We start from the raw sequence: 13,119 nt of genomic DNA on the forward strand, positions 1-13,119 counted from the left end.
TTGGGTTCGAATCCCTGTCGGCCGGGGCCTCTCTGTGTGGAGTTTACATGTTCTCCCTGTGTTCGTGTGGGTTAACTCCCACAGTCCCAAGACATGCAGGTTAGGCAGACTGGAGAGTCTAAACTGCCCGTAGGTATGAGTGTGTGAGTGAATGGTGTGTGTGCCCTGCAACGGACTGGAGACCTGTCCAGGGTGTATTTCTGCCTTTCGCACAATGTATGCTGGGATAGGCTCCAGCCCCCCTGCGACCCTATTCAGGAAAAGCGGGTTAAGATAATGGATGGATGTATGGATGTATGGATGGATATTTTTTTGGTTGTTGTATTTTTGCCAATCCCTGCACACATCAATCCAATAAAGTCGAGGGTGTCTATCTACGGGTGTCCATCGAGGCTGTCCGAGAGCCTGATATTTGATTTTGTTTTTGCTGCCTGCCCTCATTCCACTGTGTAGTATTCCTCTTGTCCTCCCTAGTTCCCTCCATGTGTTTCCTTCCCATCCCTGTCCTCTCTCCTCTCCCCAGGTCCCAGTCAGGTAGGAGGTTCGGCTCCCGCCAACATGGGCAGAATATCTCTAACCTCATCTTCCCTCCCAGATCCCCTGGTATTGATCTCTGTGTGGCTGGTGGCCTCTGGAACTGCCAGTCCGCCGTCCAGAAAGCAGACTTCATATCTGCCTATGCCTCCCACCTCAACCTTGACTTTCTTGCTTTAACTGAAACGTGGCTCTCACCTGAGAACACGGCCACCCCGGCTGCCCTTTCCTCTGCCTTCTCTTTTTCCCACACACCCAGATCCTCTGGCAGAGGAGGTGGCACAGGTCTCCTAATCTCATCCTCATGGAGATCTAGTGTCTTTTCCTCATCCCTCTCCTTCTCCTCTTTTGAATTTCATGCGGTTTCTGTTACTCTGCCGTGCAAACTGTTTGTTATTGTTGTTTATCGCCCCCCGGGTCCTCTGGGAAACTTTTTGGATGAGATGGACATCCTCCTCAGCTCCTCACCTGTCAATGACACCCCCCTGATCCTCCTGGGTGACTTCAACCTCAACTCAGAGTCCACCCAGTCTACCTTTCTCTCCCTCCTCTCTTCTTTTGACCTTACCCTCACTCTTTCCCCTCCCACCCACAAAGCAGGCAACCTTCTTGACCTCATCTTCACAAGGAGCTGCACAACAACCAACCTCTCTGTAACACCACTCCATATATCTGACCACTCCTTCATCTCTTTCTCTCTTCCACTCTCCTCTAACACCCATCCATCTCTCCCACAATCCACTGTCACCTGTCGACGGAACCTACGCCACCTGTCTTCCTCCACCCTCCCATCTGCGGAGTCTTTCTCTCGACTGTCTACCGATGATGCGGCTACAACTCTCATGTCCTCCCTCTCATCTTCCTTTGACTCTCTGTGTCCCCTCACCACCAAACTAGCTCGGGCCTCCCCCCCCAGTCCTTGGCTTTCTGATGCTCTACGAGCTGTCCGAACCGAACTGCGGGCGGCGGAGAGAAAATGGAAAAGGTCCTGTCTCCCCAGTGATATGGCTTCCTTCCATGCCCTCTTATCATCTTTCCATTCCTCTGTCTCTCTAGCTAAATCTTCCTTCTTTCACTCGAAAATTAACGCGGCCGCCTCTAATCCCCGCAAACTGTTTTCAACTTTCTCCTCTCTTCTGGCCCCCCCTCCCCCCCCACCCCCCTCATCACTCACACCTGATGACTTTGTCTCCTTCTTTGAAAAGAAGGTCGATGCTATTCGCAATTCCTTCTCCCAACCCTCCACCCCTGCTGACCCTCCTACCCTCCCCAACTCCCTAACCTCCTTTTCTCCCCTCTCTGACGCCGACACACTGAAACTCCTTACTTCCCACCACCCGACCACCTGTCCTCTTGACTCCATCCCCTCTCCCCTCCTACAATCTATATCTGAGGACATTCTCCCTTTTCTCTCCTCTCTAATCAACACCTCCCTCTCTTCCGGCACCATGCCCTCTTCCCTGAAGAGGGCCAGAGTCACTCCCCTCCTCAAAAAACCTACTCTTGATCCCTCTGCCCTGAACAACTACCGGCCTGTCTCTCTTCTTCCCTTTCTCGCTAAAACCCTGGAACGGGCGGTCTGCTCCCAACTGTCCACTTATCTTCTCCACAACAATCTCCATGACCCCAACCAGGCTTCAAGAGTGGCCACTCCACTGAAACCGCCCTGCTCGCGGTCACTGAGGCACTCCACTCTGCTAAAGCAAAATCCCTCTCCTCTGTCCTCATCTTCCTCGACCTGTCAGCCGCCTTCGATACAGTCAACCATGAGATTCTGCTCTCATCGCTGTCTGGGATGGGTGTCACAGGTTCTGCACTCGCTTGGTTTTCCTCCTACCTCTCTGGTCGCTCCTACCAGGTGACTTGGAGGGGCGCACTCTCCGACCCTCAACCCCTACGAACTGGAGTCCCGCAGGGCTCGGTTCTTGGGCCTCTCCTCTTCTCACTATACACCATGTCCCTTGGTTCTGTTATCTCTTCCCACGGCTTCTCTTATCACTCCTACGCTGATGACACCCAACTCTTCATTTCCTTCCCCCCCGACACCCAAATCACCACACAGATCTCTGCCTGCTTGGCTGATATCTCTGCGTGGATGACTTCCCATCACCTGAAGCTCAACCTTGCCAAAACTGAGCTTCTCTACATCCCTGCTAAGTCCTCTCCGTCAATCGACCTCTCACTGACTGTGGAGGACTTTGTAGTTTCCTCCTCCCGTATGGCAAAGAATCTTGGGGTGACTCTTGATAACTGCCTCTCCCTGGCTCCACAAGTATCCTCCACTGCCAGAACCTGCAGGTTCTTTCTGTATAATATACGCCGCATCCGTCATCTCCTGACGGAGAAAGCCACCCAGCTCCTAGTCCAGGCGCTCGTCATTTCCCGCCTGGATTACTGCAACTCCCTCCTAGCCGGTCTCCCAGCGTGCGCCATCAAGCCCCTCCAGCTGGTCCAGAATGCTGCAGCCCGCTTGATCACCAGTCAGCCCAGGTCGGCTCATGTCACCCCGCTTCTCATTGGCCTCCACTGGCTTCCTATTGCCGCACGCATCCGATTCAACTGCCCCACATTACATACAATCCCTGATCACTCCCTACTCCCCAGCTAGACCACTCCAGTCTGCCAGCTCTGGTCGCCTTACGGTTCCCTCTCTACGGGCACCTGGCGGTCGAGCTGCACGTTCACGCCTGTTTTCCGTTCTGGTTCCTCAGTGGTGGAATGACTTGCCTACCACTGTCAGGACAGCAGAATCCCTCCCCCTATTTCGACGCAGACTCAAAACACACCTCTTCAAACTCTACCTTAGTCCTCCCTCCTGATTTACCCCTATCCCTGTCTAACCCCCCACCAAAAAAAAATAAAAAAAATAAAAATTGCACTTATGATGACGACTATATGTTTAGAACAGCAGTCCAGGTGTATTTTCCTAGTTCTGGATGTGATGCTTTGACTTGTGGTAGAACCTATGCACTTGTAAGTCGCTTTGGATTAAAAGCGTCTGCCAAATGACTAAAATGTAAATGTAAAATGTAATAAAGTAAATGAAATACACCTTTGTAGACAGTATACATATCTATTTGTATACATTAGATATATTTGTATATATTAGATATATATTAGAAATGAATAGTTATAATGTATGGTTCTTATTACTCCTATTGCCCTACTGTACTTGATTTTATTTGAAAATATTTAATGCTTCTGTATCCATTCATTTATCTTACTGTAATTTATTGTGAAGCATTTCAACCCCCAAGAGCTTGTTGGTGCCTTGCATGGCAGCCAATTGCCGTTGGTGTGTGTGTGTGCGTATGAATGGGTGAACAAGAAGCATCATTATACAGGGCTTTGGATAAAGGCGCTATATAAATGACAACCATTTTACCTCTAAATATCACATTTTGTGCTACGATGCATTTTCATGCATTTGGCAAACTTTAATTAGTTCAACCGGGAAAACAAAATGGAGTTTCGTTTTATATCTCATAATTGTCTACCAACACACAGAAAAGCAGAGTTGTTGTGGAATAGCCCTACTATTAAGCAGATTTAAGACATACCAATTAATCCTCTTGAACATACAAGAAACGTGTACCAAGCTTAAATGTGCTTGAAGAACAATTAACAGGTGAATTACTGCACACGTATACGAAGAGAACCTGATGCGTTTCTGCACTTGAAAACACACAAAAGATCAGGTAAACATTTAGATTCAAGTATAGCCAGGTAATTGTGCTGTCCAACACCCAGATACTGTAGGTGCATAAATGGAAGTATAATTCAGTGGAGGGTCCACAGACATTCACAGCAGAATGCCATAAAACAGGTAACATTACCAAATTTTCATACCGATGATGGGAAATGATTAAGTACAGAAATAATATAATTTAACAAGCAAGAGTTGGAAGATGAACTCGAGAGCTTCTGGCAACAACACATTTTTCTCAGTTGTGAACATATACTACACTCAAGTCATTTAAAAAAACATGCTTTATTAAAAGTGTGATTCAATGAAATGAATACCATAGGTATGTGGAAACTAAACAAAATGTCACATTTTTAACTGAACATAAACAAACCCAGCTGGCCTGTTTCAAGTTTCAATTTACAGTGCACAAAGGACACATTTATTCCAGACTATATACAAAAGTTTAATTGAAGAAGACTGTCAGAAAATAATGCTCCATCATAGCTCAAACAAGTTAATCCACATCCTGTTAAATTATACATTGTCAACTAAAACTTCTGTCGGACATCCGGTGTTCTTTGGAGTTGAGTTAGTTTCCCGTATCCACCTCGAGCAGGGTCATAATCCTGTCTGTATTCGTCCCTCACCTGAAAAAGGTAAACACACCACATTAAAGACCCTTGTCATTAACTATACTTTCCCACAGTACCAACTAGTCTGACAGTTAAGCCAGAAATGCATTTATTCACCCACAACCTCAATGTTGTTGATGTCAATGGGTCACAGGCTTGATGCAGTTGTTGCAAGCAAGGGATATGCTACTAAACATTAAGTGTTATTTAGTTTCATTTACTGAAATACTCTCTGTCCCAATACTTTTGCTCACCTACAAATTGGGTGATCTGATACCAAAGGTGCTATGTTCTAAGTAGTTACCAGGAAATAAAAGCTGAAATTCTGAACTCTTGTCTAGTGTTTATCTTTTTCATCTCAACCCCAAATGTATTCAGTGTATTGCAAAAACAAAAGAATTGGCCTTGCTGTTCCAATACTTATGGAGGGGACTGTAGTGCACCATGGTATTCTCTGGTCTATATTTCAAAAGTCTGGTTTTGCACAATGTGACAGAACAATATGGCTAAAAATGGGCACTCAGGCTTGGCAAAGGGGTTGTGACCTAATTGGACCGGATCCATCTTTTACAACACAAAAAACTATTAGTATAACTATACTATACATACATACTATACATACAACTATACAAACTATACATTCTCAGAGGGCCTGTGTGTGCTGGTTTGGGTCATGTCTGGTCTTCCTGCCTATGCTGCCAAGCAATCTGCAGATAATCCACAATGCGGGTGCATGACTCGTCTGAAACCTCCCGAAACACGTTCTTGCCACACTTCAAATCTTCACACCTTTCTGCAAGCATGCAGGGCAGTGAGTAGAATGGCTCCACTATGCCTTTTGACTGTACATACTATCCAGAACACAAAATTTCATAGCCTTAGGCTGGCTTGTTGTCCATTCCCAATTGGTCATTCTTCCCAGCTATCATGCCACAACGTTTAAGGGTATACTTGCACCACTCCAAAGAAGCCACCAAGTGCAGGCTAATTTAAGGACTTTAATGGGTTTTTGTGTTTCTGTTTGGGTGAACTTACCTGGCCTCCTGATTTGCCCCGTCCATACTGCCGTCCCTCTTTGAAGCCAGCGTCCCAGTCCGTCCTGATAATTCGGTCATCCAATCTTGTCCCATTAATGTACCTCATTGCATTCTCTGCGTCTCCGCGAGTATAGTACCTTACAACAGTCAAGGCATTTCACATAGAAAGAAATCAAAACTATTTATTATGATGTTACAAAACATACCAAGTTTAACAGCAGCACCAGCTACAAAACTACATTTAAAAAAATCTAAACGTTCCCCTCAAAAGACAAACATTTGAAAACACAATTCACCACAAGTAAATACACTTTGGATGATGGAACATTGGACGATGATGAAACAGTTCATTAGTATAACAAATTTATAAACCATATTTTTATGAATATTAAGGATACTCCACAAAGCAGAATCCGCACGCCGTTTTCTTCACTTTGTCCAGACCTATCATGATTCTTTTCACATCACCACTTTTGGAGAACAGCTCGTAAACCTGCTCTTCTGTTGTGTAGAAGGACAAGTTTCCCACATACAACGTGCTGCTCTGCTTCAGCAGTTTCTCCTGTTCGTATCGATTGCCCTGATACACGAACAGAAAAGTTGGTGAAGGTAAGCTTGACAGAGATTCTAATCTAGCACTTATCGTCAGGCCTGCCGATAGAAACCAATTTACAAACACGCTTCTTTTCTTCGGCATTCTCTAGCTATGCGTTTGCTAGATAAGTTAGCATTAGCCAAATTGGCCTGAATTCCTTACCTTAAAATGCTGATCTCTGTATTGGCTTATATCGACGTACGAATCGCTGAAAAGGGCGTTTAGTGGAATAGCCATGATGCAGAACAGATATAAGTTTAATAAAAGAAGCCAAATAAATACACGACCACAAGATCAACAAATGAATATAACGTTAGAAGAGTATGAGCAATAAACCGCAATAAGGAAACTACTTCCGGTAAACACCGGGCGCCACAGGAAAATAAATTCAAGGTAGAAGTCAAGAAGTCGCTTGTATTGAACCGAAATTCTTCTTATTCTTTTGGTGTTTTTTGGTGATTGCAAGCTGAGCGCATTACCGCCACCTACAGTCATATTATGTACAGTGTTTCTCTTTTTGGAGAATAAAATAAATAAATAAACCTGCAAGCAGGGTTGAAGGGGGCCAAGCAGTCTAGTTCTTCTGGGTCAAGCAGGGTCACCATGGCAACTTGACCATTCATTCATTATCATAACCCGCTTATCCTGAACAGGGTCGCAGGGGGGCTGGAGCCTATCCCAGCATACATTGGGCAAAAGGCAGGAAGACACCCTGGACAGGTCGCCAGTCCATCGCAGGGCACACACCATTCACTCACACACTCATACCTATGGGCAATTTAGACTCTCCAATCAGCCTAACCTGCCTGTCTTGGACTGTGGGAGGAACCCGGAGTACCCAGAGGCAACCCACGCAAACATGGGGAGAACATGCAAATTCCACACAGAAAGGCCCCGGCCGACAGGGATTTGAACCCAGGGCCCAGCACTGCACCATCCGTGCCACCGCAACTTGATCAGATCATGTTAAAAGTGTGGCTGTAAGCACAGATAGCAAGTTTTATGTCAATTGACCAAAGATTGAAATATGAGCTCATGCCCTATTTTCGGTTGTTTGCCATTCATTTGGCTGTACTGGATGAATGTTTTTGAAAATAAAAAATGCATTGGAAAAGTTTTTTGAGGGCATATCTCAAACACTTTTATGAAGAAGATCTGTTCCAAGTTTAGTGAAGATTGGATATATGTAAGTCCAATATGGTAAGCACATCAATTAAGCTGAGATAACAGGTTGTCATGTTTCAACTTTGGGATTTACCAAGGTATCAACATAAAAAATTTTTTTTTGTGAAATACATCAACAGTTATTAGCAGAGACAAACTTTTCCCTATTGCATTGCCTCCTAGTGGTCAATTGACAGTCCTGAGTCCATATCCCAGTTTATCAACACATAAAAGCATTGCTGAGATATGCCCTCACTTACTGTTTGGCAGCTTCACCACTGAATTCGATTGGCTGTCCTGAACAAACGATTTTGAAAATCCATCTGATAACTTTGTGAGGCTTGGTCCGAACATCATCTGTGCCACATTTGGTGAAGATTGGACAAACTTTGTGGCCTGTGAAAAAATGTGAAACCTTTCGACAAAATCCAATATGGCAGCTGCATCAATTAGGTTGACATGAAAAGTTGCCATGTCTCAGCCTTGGGACATCTCACGGTATCACCAGACATGATAATTATTTTCACCAGTTATTTGCCAAAATTAATTTTTGCTTATGGCAGTGTCAAATTATATATGAAACTAGCTTTTTCAGGAGAGAAAGATTTGTGCTTTCAGTCTTGAGCAAAACACACAGCAATCAGTATGTTGTACAGTATGACAAAGATTGTATGAAGACTTTCAACATGTTCAATTACCAAATAATATATTATACTTGCAGGAAAATATAATTATCATTAATAAGTGTTAGTCGTAACTTTTATTTTGAAAATTCCTGTACATGGGGTTATCAGATGTAATTTATTTACGTTCCTTAGTGTTTCCGTAACACGTTTCGTTAGCAGGCACACATAACAAAACGGAATGTTTGGAAACGCGATGATGTTGTCGGGACAAAATATACCATAGTAGTGAATTTAACTAAGGCCACGAAATATATGTTTTGTGCTCAATTGATTTCGGTTTGATATGTCGATATGTCGATCAGCTCAGTGAACTGGAACTTGTTGTCGTTACCGTTTTGTTTTTCGACGAGCTATAATTCACGGTGAACCCTTGGTTAGAAGGTCAAAGTCCCCAAGCTCCTGACTCGTTCACATTGATATGAAAACCGTGGCAGTAAACTGGGTAAGTAATTCAGTGTCTCAGTTCATATCAGGGAATACCATGCTAATTTGATGCCTAATGTATTTTGTTGTCTTTAACAGTTCGAAGAAACATGGTGTTAAGGCGCCTTTTGTTCACCTTGCTCAATAACGCACAAGTGATCGAGAAACTTTCAGAGTCTCGTCCCATCAGACGAGCGGCACAAATAACAGCTTATGCCATAATCAAGGCACGAATCGCAGGCAAGGATGCGACTACCAAACTACTGAAGTCGAACACCGTTCGCCAAATTCGCCAGGAAACTTCTGGGATGCCAAGTGACATGGGAGAGATGGGACGGAGAGCCGAAAGACTTCGACAGACTTTTGTTAAAGAGGTGAAAGAAGGTGTGAGAGACGCTTCGCGGCAGATAAAAAAGGACAAATGAAACCAGGCAATTTAGCTGTGTGTACTATGAAACCATCTCGCACAGCACGAGGCCAAAGTTGATCGTCATAGTTTCCTCATTAATCAGCCGTCATGATATAACAACGTTGTGCTGTTACGGTAATTGACATCGCAATATCATTTTAGCTATGTATTCAATGTATTGATTTCACTTTTTGTTTGAATGTAATAAATATGTGGACGCATCAAAAGCCTGCAATTTGATTAGTCGCCCAATATAGTAAAAATGGCATAATTTCCTATTGTGTTATATTAAGGAATCAATCACATAGCCATCATGCCGCTACAGCATTCTCACTAGAGCGAATCGTATAGGCTGCCAAAACAGTTTTTATTGGATTTAAACGTTCAAATAGGTTTTTTTCTTTCTTTCCGGTGTATTGGTCTGCAGCTTGCTAAGACTGCGTTCTTGAGCACTTTCTAATTAAGACGATTCAACCCCATTCAACCTCATCCTTGGTTAAGGACTGCACCAAGAGAGCGTGCTCTGAAGTATGACATAAATCACCTTTACAAAGCACTTAATTATGTCAACATGCTAGTAGGCATACTAGATTTACTGATCTCATTTGTATTGATAAAAGAGGTGTAAGCTAGTAGGCATACTAGATTTACTGATCTCATTTGTATTGATAAAAGAGGTGTACGCCTAGTTGTTTTCCCTGGATAGAAAAATGACTGAAATTATACTTCAGTTGAACCTTTTGGGACACCACCTATAAAGTCAGATTATATATGGTACTGTGCAAATGTTTTAGGTAGGTGTGGAAAAAAAGCTGGAAAGTAAGAATGCTTTCAAAAATAGAAATGTTAATAGTTTATTTTTTTTATAAATAAACAAAATGCAAAGTGAGTGAACAGAAGAAAAATCTAAAAACAATATTTGGTGTGACCACACTTTGCCTTCAAACCAGCATAAATTCTTCTAGGTACACTTGCAAGTCAAGGATTTTGTAGGCATATAGTCAGGTGTGTGATTAACCAGTTATACCAAACAGGAGCTCATGATCATCAATTCAATATGTAGGTTGAAACACAATCATTAACTGAAACAGAAACAGCTGTGTAGGAGGGCTAAAACTGGGTGAGGAACAGCCAAACTCTGCTTCCAAGGTGAGGTTGCTGAAGACAGTTTAATTTCAGAAGTCATTCACCGTGGCAAGACTGAGCACAGCGACAAGACGTAAGGTACTTATACTGCATCAGCAAGGCCTCACCCCGGCAGAAATGTCAAGGCAGACAGGGGTTTCCAGATGTACTGTCCAAGCTCTGTTGAAGAAGCATAAAGAAACGGGCAATGTTGAGGACCGTAGACACAGTGGTCGGCCAAGGAAACTTTGTGCAGCGGATGAAAGACATCATTCTTACTTCCCTTTGCAATCGGAAGATGTCCAGCAGAAACCAGTGGGACCCAGGTACACCCATCTACTGTGTGGAGAAATCTGGTCAGAATTGGTCTTCTTGGAAGAATTGCAGCCAAAAAGCCATACCTCCAAAAACTGCAAGTATACCTAGAAGAATTGATGCTGTTTTGAAGGCAAAGGGTGGTCACACCAAATATTGATTTGATTTATATTTTTCTTCTGTTCATTCACTTCTTCTGTTCATGCATTTTGTTAATTGATAAAAATAAACTATTAACATTTCTAATTTTTAAAGCATTCTTATTTTACAGCATTTTTTTCACAGCTGCCTAAAAGTTTTGCACAGTACTGTAGGTCCAGGCGTGCACAACTCTGGTCCTGGAGGGCTGGTCTGCGAGCTAGTTTTTGTTCTGACCAATTACCTTTTTCTGACAGCTCTAGAAATTATGCTGGTTCACTCCTGTACTTGAGCGGAGTAAAATCCTTTGCTCTGACTATATACAATCGGTACAGTTCTAGGATATTTCTGCTGATTACAGTTCAGTTTAAAGCAGCGGGAGTGAAACTGTTTAACATGCCTCGACTACGGGATAAGTTAAACTGCACTGGGGCACCTTGAAACAGCATCTGAAATGTTTGAAAACAGACTGGACAAGTCAAAGGTTGGTGAATCACAACATTTCTTATCATTTAGATTTTTCATCTGATAATCGTCCCGTAGAAATGGTCTATATTTTGTCTATACTAAACACATGACAACATTAATATGTAATGAATGTCTCAGAAGAAAGGGATGAGGGAGTGCTAAATAGGAAGTGTGTAGTATACATAGATTATACAACGTTACATTAAAAGTTATTGTGGCTGATGCATTTATAATAGACCAGGGCATGTTGAAACAGTGTTCCAACGTGCCCTGGCTGTGCTAGTTGGACTCCTGCATGGCTCAGTTTCTGCTCGCTAGTAGCATGTATGGAAACTATACTGCCTTATAACCCACAACACAGTGATTTCAATTATTTATATTTGAACATCCTAGTTAATCGAAAAATACTTTACTTGCATGTTGCTAAAAATACAGATTTGTTATTAACTCTCGAAGTTTTCAAATTGACCTGCCACTCGCACGAGAAGCTTGTTGCGATACGTGAAAATAAACCCATCAATCTTGCGCAAATGCAACTGTCCAAAATCCCCATGTTTCTACATGCCCCGTGTAAGTTTGTGCCCTGGTCTCCCCTACTACTCTATTTCCATCTTGCACCTACTGTCATCTAAATTTATATTGTAAGATTATAGGTTGTGACCCTGTAATGTGCAGACCTGTTATCAATAATTACAGGCAGTTAAGCATACAGAAGGAACGCAGGTGCTCTCCAGAAAAACTCATGCCTCGATAAACATATACTTATTCACTTGTTCACTTATTCAACTGGGGATTGCCACCTGACATTTACAATAATAGAACACAATTTCTACATCACTGAAGGCAGTGCTTTTTTAATAGTATTGAATTCGATGGGTGACAATGCCGCATAATGGATAGGCACTGTGCTTGGAGGTCAAAGTGGCAGGTTTCAGTTCCTAGTTGAGGGTGACATGGCTCAGGCAGTAAGAGCAGTCATCTGGCAGTCGGAGGGTTGCCGGTTCGATCCCCTGCCCGGGCTGTGTTGAAGTGTCCCTGAGCAAGGTACCTAACCCCCAAATGCTCCTGACGAGCTGGTTGGTGCCTTGTATGGCAGCCAATCGCCGTTGGTGGGTGTGTGAGTGTGAGTGTGAGTGTGAGTGTGTGTATGAATGGGTGAATGAGAAGCATCAATTGTACAACGCTTTGGATAAAGGCGCTATATACGTGCCAACCATTTACCAAGTGGGACACTGCCATTGGACCCTTGAGCAAAGTACTTAACCTGAATTGCTTCAGTACATTTCTAGCTGTACTGAATGGGTTGGATATTAAAATAATTGTATGTAGGCAAGAGCTTCTGATAACTGCCCAAAATTTTTAAATGTTTGGGAAATCATTTGTGATAATTAAAGTGCAGCCTGCACATCCAAACTCAATGCAAAATTTATTAGTATCAAACAACGTTTTGTTTGTCTGCACACAAGGTTTAATGTGCTTTATATCCTACTAGTTTTCATTCTTTTATCTTGTAGTTTAGTCATGATTTTGCATAGATGCTTTGAAATTTTCTACAGAACTTGTATGAATGATTACTTTAATACCCTGAGAAAAATTGTTACATGACTGGACAATTAAACTCAGAATATTGATACCAGGTTTGCTTCCTCATAGAGCCTACTGGCTGTGTAAAACGGATGGATTTGAAATTGGTTCATTTCAAATCCAATGTTGCTGGAGTAGAGAGCCAAAAGAATAGAAATTGTACCACTGTCCAAATACTAATGGACTGCACTGTGAATCACATAGACTGGTGGATGTGCACACAACTAACTTCACCATTAAAGCTCAACACTATGAGAGAAAATATGTTTCTACAGTGAGCCATCACTTGAATCTTCTGAGGAAGATCGACAATGTACCCAG

At 42.9% G+C, this 13,119-nt stretch overlaps 2 protein-coding genes across 2 annotated transcripts; one reads left to right on the top strand and one right to left on the bottom strand.

Annotated features, from left to right (window-relative positions):
- Positions 1-4,506: 4,506 nt before the first annotated feature.
- On the bottom strand, positions 4,507-6,880 carry ncbp2 (nuclear cap binding protein subunit 2). Its single transcript, XM_061243391.1, has 4 exons — positions 6,649-6,880; positions 6,290-6,471; positions 5,890-6,028; positions 4,507-4,869 (listed from the first exon to the last, which is right to left on the bottom strand). Exons 1-4 carry the CDS (start codon positions 6,721-6,723, stop codon positions 4,771-4,773), a joined length of 495 nt encoding a protein of 164 aa, XP_061099375.1. The 5' UTR covers positions 6,724-6,880; the 3' UTR covers positions 4,507-4,770.
- Positions 6,881-8,456: 1,576 nt separating this feature from the next.
- Positions 8,457-9,395, top strand: ncbp2as2 (NCBP2 antisense 2 (head to head)). The gene is made up of 2 exons (XM_061243476.1): positions 8,457-8,778; positions 8,859-9,395. Exon 2 carries the CDS (start codon positions 8,870-8,872, stop codon positions 9,182-9,184), a length of 315 nt encoding a protein of 104 aa, XP_061099460.1. The 5' UTR covers positions 8,457-8,778; positions 8,859-8,869; the 3' UTR covers positions 9,185-9,395.
- The last annotated feature ends 3,724 nt before the right edge of the window (positions 9,396-13,119 follow it).

This window comes from Conger conger, chromosome 5 (genome assembly GCF_963514075.1).
Source record: "Conger conger chromosome 5, fConCon1.1, whole genome shotgun sequence".
In the NCBI taxonomy this organism is placed as follows: Eukaryota; Metazoa; Chordata; class Actinopteri; order Anguilliformes; family Congridae; genus Conger; species Conger conger.